The sequence below is a fragment of the Arachis stenosperma genome, chromosome 3, assembly GCF_014773155.1.
Source record: "Arachis stenosperma cultivar V10309 chromosome 3, arast.V10309.gnm1.PFL2, whole genome shotgun sequence".
In the NCBI taxonomy this organism is placed as follows: domain Eukaryota; kingdom Viridiplantae; phylum Streptophyta; class Magnoliopsida; order Fabales; family Fabaceae; genus Arachis; species Arachis stenosperma.
Genome location: NC_080379.1, coordinates 144,969,416 through 144,977,841, shown reverse-complemented (window position 1 = coordinate 144,977,841; position 8,426 = coordinate 144,969,416). Strand labels below are relative to the sequence as shown.

At 37.0% G+C, this 8,426-nt stretch overlaps 1 protein-coding gene across 1 annotated transcript; it reads left to right on the top strand.

The window, feature by feature from the left end:
- The first annotated feature begins 1,968 nt into the window (after positions 1 to 1,968).
- Positions 1,969 to 8,154, top strand: LOC130965324 (uncharacterized). Its single transcript, XM_057890090.1, has 13 exons — positions 1,969 to 2,312; positions 2,415 to 2,569; positions 2,810 to 2,901; positions 3,785 to 3,898; positions 4,376 to 4,706; positions 4,824 to 5,003; positions 5,141 to 5,221; positions 6,054 to 6,272; positions 6,415 to 6,557; positions 6,682 to 6,848; positions 7,050 to 7,267; positions 7,390 to 7,482; positions 7,758 to 8,154. The coding sequence occupies exons 1-13, from the start codon at positions 2,102 to 2,104 to the stop codon at positions 7,956 to 7,958; spliced, it is 2,205 nt and encodes a 734-aa protein (XP_057746073.1). The 5' UTR covers positions 1,969 to 2,101; the 3' UTR covers positions 7,959 to 8,154.
- The last annotated feature ends 272 nt before the right edge of the window (positions 8,155 to 8,426 follow it).

The following is an 8,426-nucleotide window of genomic DNA, read 5'->3' as shown; positions in this document are numbered from 1 at the left end:
TTTGAATTTCTAGATTTTGGACTTTGTGGATCATTTTGTTGGGATGGTGTAAGGGTCACGTGTTGTGTTGTGTTCTGGATTGGTCATTATTAGGTTCATTATGGGTCTTAAGAGTATTCTGGATAGGAGCTGATGGATTTGCCAAACTTATTGGGCTTATTGGTCTCACTTGTGGGTTTTTCGATGATTAGGCTGTGATATTGTTATGGCCTGGAAAGTTGCTAGGTGGGGTCGCATTAGTAGGCTTAGTAGGATTTTCTTGGGGTTTTCTTTCTTGATCCTTTTGATTTGCCTTTGGCGGGCAACCTCTGCATCCTTATGATTGGATTCATTAGCATTTACGTCCTTCACAGATAAAACTGTAAACCTCGTATCATCCACGTTCTCTGTATTCTTTTTCCAACTCTTTCCATTCATGCCGTTCACCCCATTACTCCCTGCCGCATCACCTCCTTTTGTTCTCTTGCCACATGACCGTCATTGTATCACCATTCACAATCTAAAGTGATCTTGTGAATTTTCTTTTCCTGATTTACACTCCTTATTTCCATTAATGGCCTCTTTGTCCTTTTGCGCACTTCGTCTTTACTGTTCATCTTCTCCTCCTCTCCCTTGACTGTCCGAGCCCCCTACCGCTGCTTCACCCCCTTTCTCCTTTTCCACCATTGTCTTTGTTAGGAACTTATCCTTCTCATGGCCAACTTGCCACTCTCAAAACAGATGTCATATAACCCTTCATACTCCACTAGGTATTTTACTCCATTGATAGAGTATTTAGAAATAAGAAGTTCTATAAGATCTAGCTCTACACAACCGTGCAAACTTTTCTCTGCATTTATCAACTGTATTAGAGTCTACCTTGAGCGTTCTTCCTACAACATTCCAATCCTTTCCAGCATCTCCTTCTCATAGTACTCAATTGCTAATATGGGGAAGCTTACCCAAGCCGCCACCATATCTATAGTTGCCTCCATGGGATTGAATTTTGGCTTTCAGAACCGGATTGAGAGATAATGGTAAAAAATCTTTCATGGCCCCTCTGCCAGAACGTAATCAAGGTTTTTTTAGGAATAGAACTTGACCATGAAATGCTTTCTTGTTTCCCCCACGTGCTCTCTAGCCTTCTAGTTAGAATTGGTAGAAAAATATTCCTTCCCACCAGCTTAACGATTAAAGCGTGTCTCACCATGGATGTCTAAGGTTCTTCATGGCAGCCTCATTTATCTCTTGTTGTTGCTCTTCCATCCTCCTCCATCTTTTCACTAAAAGTTCTTCTGGTTACTCTTTCATTCACAGCTCCTCCTTCTTCTTCCACCATCTAATCTTCCTTTCCAGCTTTGAGGGATATTATTAGAATATATTAGGATCAATTAATATTTATTAGAATTATTTAATATATCTAAATATTTATTATAAGATATTACATATTTATTATTTTGATTCTCTTAACACATATAAATACCTCTCTATATTGTACCATTCTAACAACTTGAATACACTCAAAACTTTTTTCTATTGTTCTTTCTTACCTTTCTAACAGTTACATTTTCTGAGAAGCCTTGCCCCTCCCCTGCTTTCCTTACCTTCTTAGCTATCTTCATGGGTCCTCTCCAAGCTCACCTTGTGGTTCATGAGAACGGGAGTGTCCTCCACAGACATAGCCACCCCTTGTAACGGTTGATTCGAACTCCCGATACTTGTTTAAGCGGATTAGTGAGTTAACCATTAGACCAATCTAACTTGGTTACCTGGATTTTCTTTTTTTTTTTTTTGGTATAAACCTGGATTTTCTTTTTTAATCATGGAAAGTGCTTCAGTGTTTTTTTGTCTTTTTTGTTCATACATACACACTCACACACTAACCTAGCTACTACTTGTTTCATATTTTTACAAAACATTTTGTTGGAAGCCCAATAAGAAGTTTGGGCTTGTCCCACAATGTTGATCGGCTTCGCTAGAATGGGATGAGGTTCGATGAGGCAGCTGCAGCAGCACCAGATAACGATGAAACGGCATTGAAGGAGCACAACGACGTAAGTTACCAAAACCGTTTTGAAGAAACTATAATCGGGAAGTCAATGCCATAACCGTACTATCTGTAATGGCGACGACGACGACGCTGTTCACCCTCCATCTCTGTCGTTTTGGCCAAAGCTTCTCCAAAAAACTATTCTCTACGTCCCCTTCTTCTGACACTCTTCTGAACCCTCACCACGTCACGTTCCACCACAAATTACGCCGCCCGAACTCCTCCTCCGCCCCCGCTTTCTTCCGGCGCTTCTCAACTGTCGCAGCTGCTTCCACTTCCGGAGGTACATACCACTGTTTCTTCTTCTTTTCCCCCAAATTTCGTGCTTCTTTGGTGTCAGTGTTTTTGAAAATTCGGTGTGTTTGGTTGTTTGAGGAATTTGCAGAGGTGAATTACGATGGAATTGGAACAGCTGATGAAAAATATGATGTGATTGTGGTTGGAGGAGGGCACGCAGGTTGTGAAGCCGCACTTGCCTCTGCGCGTTTGGGTGCAAGAACTCTTCTTCTTACTCTCAACATTGACCGTATTGCCTGGCAGGTTTACTTTCCACTATTAGTATTGTCTTAGCTTCAATCATTAATTAATCTGTAATCAATGTTATAGTTGTTAACATATTCATGTTGCAATGTACTTAATTCAACTGGTACAACTTCGCCTTTTGACTTGCTGTACCTTATGCGTATTGTGTGTATTTGGTTAAGCGCATGGTGTATGATGTGTGCTTCTGTCTCTATGCCAAGATTTGACGAGTTGCTAACTGAGCTGAGTTTGGTGCAGCCTTGCAATCCAGCTGTTGGTGGACCTGCGAAGTCTCAATTGGTTCACGAAGTGGATGCGCTAGGTGGTGAAATAGGGAAGATTGCTGACAGGTAAAGTGTGAGACTTGTGAAAGTTCATTTCTAGTTCTTTACCATACTTTAATTCCCTCGATTTTGTGAATGTAGATTGTCATGATCATTAGATGGTAACTGGCTTTACTTGCCTCATTTCCTTTCTGGGATTCCTTTAGACATTAGCTGCCATTTTTCTTTTGGTTATTTCAGTGAGGGTTGGTCCATTAAGTATTATTATTTATACTGGACAAAGATTAGGTAAAGATTTCCCAACTGTATTGCTATAATATTTACTTATTTAGCATATGATATGATAAGAACCCAATTTTCCAAATCCAAAATCCTGATCTTTTAATAAGATTGTTAAAGTTCTGCATTCCACCATTGTAGGTCATAATGAAAGGATGATAGGACATAATAAAGATAATGAATGGCAATTATAAGTTGCCGAGTCTGCTGGGAAGTTGCAAAATTCTCTTACCTATCTGATTTTGAAGTTATATGAGCTTAGAGGTAAGAGTGTTGACATCTTCATTGCTTTAAATAGGGTGGAGTAGTTTGGGTCCATAAGGAGAGCATTACTCAGTTTGAATCTTGTATTATCTTTGTGCTTTACTTGTAGATCCTTGTGTCATTCTAATAATCTGCTGAAAATTCACAAGATTTTACTTCTTTCTTCAGTGATCACTATTTATAAGATTAGAAGTTAGTAGATATAGTTTGTTTCTTTCACTTCTAGTTGATGCTTCCTTTTTCTGTTTTTTATATATTAGTATATAAGATATTTACTTTTGCTTTATGAGTAACTCTGCTATCTTTTATCTCTCAGTGATGGTTTTATAGTAAATTTCATTTGCATATATTCTAGTTTGAAGAGTTGGCGTTTTCTTCGCTCATACACATATTTGCTTGTGTTCAGATGTTACTTGCAGAAGCGGGTGCTTAATGTATCCAGAGGACCTGCAGTTCGTGCATTACGTGCTCAAACTGATAAAAGGGAATATGCCATGCAAATGAAAAGTGTAGTGGAAAGGTAAGTTCACATCCATATATTTTATTTTCTGTGTAGTGTGTCATTTCCTGTATCCATTTTTCTACACAGCTTTTGCCTGTGTTTAATGACAGTCAATCAGTGGTAGAGCATGAACCAAAGTTTCAAAGGGTTAAAAATTTTAAGTAAAGTTCTAACGTTGGATTTTCCTTTTTCAAAAAATATAATTATCTTAGTTATAATGCTTTAAAAATAAATCTATGCATAGCCAGTTACATATCATTTGAAAATTATAATTATTAGTAGCAACATTTCTCTAGCTCTATCAATCGTCCGTTTTTATAATTTTTATAATCAAGTATGAAGATAACAACAATAATAAGGACAAGACATGTAAGGGTTCTACATGGTGATGCTTTCCAACTCCAGTAGCCAGTTGTGTTTTCTTTTACATGCTCTATGCAAATGCTATTTTTAAGTTACTTCCTAGCTGATTTGTCTTTACTGTATCTTTTGCAGCACACCAAACCTTTCAATCAGAGAGGCTATGGTCACAGATATATTACTTGGGAAAAATGATAATGTGGAAGGTGTTTGTACATTTTTTGGGATGAAATTCTATGCTCCATCTGTTGTTCTCACAACAGGAACTTTTATGAGTGGCAAAATCTGGGTTGGTAGAACTTCCATGCCTGCAGGAAGAGCTGGCGAGTCTGCTTCTCATGGATTAACTGAGAACTTACAGCGTCTTGGTTTTGAAACTGATCGGCTGAAAACCGGAACCCCTGCCCGAGTGGACATTCGTACTGTAGATTTCTCAGGTTTAGAGCCTCAGCATGGAGACAAAGAGGTTTATCCATTTAATCCTATATTTATGTTCATTAGATTGAAGTTTTGGGTCAAATCAAGTGTTTCCTCTGCAATTAAAAAGAAAAAGAAAACCTCAGTTTATGTTCATAATTGGCAGGTCAGCTGGTTTAGTTTTGATCCTGATGTCCATATTGAAAGAGAACAGATGTGCTGCTACCTAACCCGTACTACAGGTAGAACTCACCAGATAATAAGAGATAACTTACATGAAACACCAACTTATGGAGGATGGGTTGAAGCTAAAGGACCAAGATATTGTCCTTCCATTGAAGATAAGGTATGTTTCAACAATACTAGTTGCTAAAAAACAGTTATTAACTTGTTTTCCTTAACCAGTATTATATTTACAGAGTTAGCGATGTTTAAATATGCGTTCCATATTATATTCTGATTTAATATATCGTTCACCTCTAGATTGTAAGGTTCCAAGATAAAGAGTCTCATCAAATATTTCTTGAACCAGAGGGTCGCAGTGTGCCTGAGCTCTATGTGCAGGTAAGATGGATATTTATTTTCTTATTTGTATTCTGAAAGATATTTGAGTAAAATAGTGTGTGGCAAAGATTAATGAATTAAATATTAAACTGATGTAGTTTTGGCAATGGAACAAAAATAAGTTGCAAAAGTAATTATAACAAATGTATTTACCTGGTTTACCACTGTAGGGGATAGTGATGCTTTTGTGTTGTAGTATTCTGGACTGGTGGAAGCATCCCTCTAATGTGTGGGCGTGATCTGAATTTTCTGGTATCCTTGTTTATAATAAATACGACTATTACATGTTTTGAAGCCTTACCAACTGTATAAAACCAACATATGAAAAAGGATGAATATGGGATTCTATTGTCTTGTCTAATAAAACAAGGATGTGTTATGGATTTGAGTTGCAGATTGATGGAAGAACTTTTTCTTTTAACAAAGGATAATGTCTGAAGTTGGATGAGTTGGAAATTACAATTATGTGATTTAGTATATGGTCTTTTGTTGCTTTTTTCTGGTTAGGGAAGTTTTTTGGTGAGGGAGATGATCTTGGTTTATATCCTTTTATTTTGCTGGCATTTCTATTTATAGCAGGGATATTTAGTGCACTGTTTGTCTTTGGAATCTTGGATAAGGCTTTGTTGCTAATGTTGGTTTGTGATTTTTAATTTGCTCTTTTTGAGCATAATGTCTACATGATCGTTATGTTTAAAGCTTTTAGCTTTTTTCATGAGTTGGGCTTTCTAAATTGTGAACTTATAGTAGTCAACTAAACCGTAAAACTTACTTACAATGTTGATATTCATGCAATTAACCTTTCTGTTCTCTTTTATAATAAATCTTTTAGGGGTTCTCAACAGGTTTGCCAGAGAGATTACAACTACCTTTGCTCAGAACTTTGCCTGGACTTGAGAACTGTTCAATGTTGAGGCCTGCATATGCTGTAGAGTATGATTATTTACCTGCTCATCAATGTGCTAGGTCTCTTATGACAAAGAAAATACAAGGATTATTCTTCTCTGGTCAGATAAATGGAACTACTGGCTATGAGGAAGCTGCAGCACAGGTATTCCCTTAAAGTTTACCTGTGCATATATATCTAATGTTTTGTCTTTGTGCTTATTGCAAATTAGGCAAGAGGATTTCGTTAGAATCTTCTTGGCTATTTAGGTTTTTTATGCTAACAATTTACCATCTTCTCACTTTAGGGCATAATTTCTGGCATCAATGCGGCTAGATATGCAGATGGTAAGCAACTCATTGTCCTTGAAAGAGAGAGCAGCTATATAGGAACATTAATTGATGACCTAGTTACCAAGGATCTGCGAGAACCTTATCGCATGTTAACAAGGTACATTAAACATTTCAGCTCATGTACACAAGCATGCTGTTTCATTCAGTCTCTCATTTTTCAACAATTACATTTTATCCCCTTTTATTTTTTTAACAATTACACCTTATTTATTTCATGTTAGCCGCTCAGAGCATCGGTTACTCTTGAGATCTGATAATGCTGATAGCCGTCTCACCCCCTTGGCTCATGAAATTGGGTTGATAGATGATAGACGGTGGAAACTGTACCAGGAGAAACAGGCTCGAATTTCTGAGGAAAAGAAGCGATTGAGAAGTGTCAGAATTTCAGGTTTGTTTCTGCACTCTGTTTCATGGAAATTCACTCTCTGGAAAGCCCTTTCTATATATGGGATTGGCCGAATCTCTTCCCTTGGCAAAAAAACCCGGTGATATTTTCATATAAATAATCAATTCTAATGTTAGTACAAATTTTAGCTCTTCTTTTATTATCAATTCTAATGGCAGTCCCTTACAATCATCATGTCATCAGGGGGAGACTTGGCTGCTGAAGTTTCTCGAGTCTCTGGTCAGCCAGTGAGGGACTCTTCAACATTGGAAAGTCTTCTTAAGAAACCACACATACATTATGGAATTCTTGATGAGCATGGCTTTGGTAACATAGAGTTATCTAGAATAGAGAAAGAATGTGTTGAGATCGATATTAAGTACGAAGGTTTCATCTTGCGTCAGCAAAGCCAGCTTCAACAGGTCTGTGTTTTATCCATATCAATAAGAAAAGTCAGGGCTTCTTTGCTTGTGGTCCTTCACTACGGGAATCATTTGATGCTTGTACATAATGTCAATCTCATGTTGTGTGGATTTACCTGCAGATGGTTACTCAACAACATAGACAACTTCCCGAAGACTTGGATTACCATATGATTACAACGTTATCTATTGAAGCACGTGAAAAGCTTTCCAAGGTTTGTGGCACATATATTTGGACAATATAGCAGTTTGGATAGAACAGAGCAGACTGAAATGCATCTTTGAATCCACAAGTGCAATCCACAAATTTTTCATAATTAAACCAGATATTCATGGGATTATCCGGAAACCGGAAACAAACAATCCATACAGTACTAGTTAATTTGCTATCAAAGATAGTCTGATATTCATCCTACATTGAGAGTTTGACATTATGTATAAGTTATCATTTTTCCCCCATGGTCTCAATAAGTTCTTTCAATGATTTCAGGTTAGGCCGCAAACCATTGGTCAGGCAAGCAGAGTTGGTGGAGTGAGCCCTGCTGACATTACTGCTCTACTAATTGTGCTTGAAGCTAATCGGAGGAAAGCTCAGGAACAAAGCAGGTACAAAATAATGAATGCTATGCGAGCAAAAGCCCTAGAGGAGGAGGTGCCTGAAGTTTCTTGCACCGAAACAGTCAGCTCTTGATCAGTTACCTACCATTCTATCGATTTTAAAATCCTAGATGAATACACAAGGAAAGGAGAAAAAGTAAAAAGAAATTTATTGTTATAAATAAATTTTTGTTGCCTATTTGACAATTTCTCTCCCCCAGTTGATGTAAAATTAAAAATTGTAAGTGCAGAAATAAAGTTATTTATCGTGGGCATAAATCTCTCTTGTTAATAAAATATGATCTTAAAGTAGCCATAAATTGTGGTAAGAAAATTTATAGTAAATTAATAATGCAGAAGAAATATTTGATCTTTATATATCTTAAAACCCCAACAAAAAGATAATATCTTCAAACAAATTAATGATAATTTTGTAATTACTGAGAAATAGTATATTTTTATAGATTAATCTTAGCATACAAGCATTTATCATTTACAAGTGTTACAAGTGCTGAACCTTATTAATACCCTAAACGCGCTCTAATTGTTACGTACAAGTCAC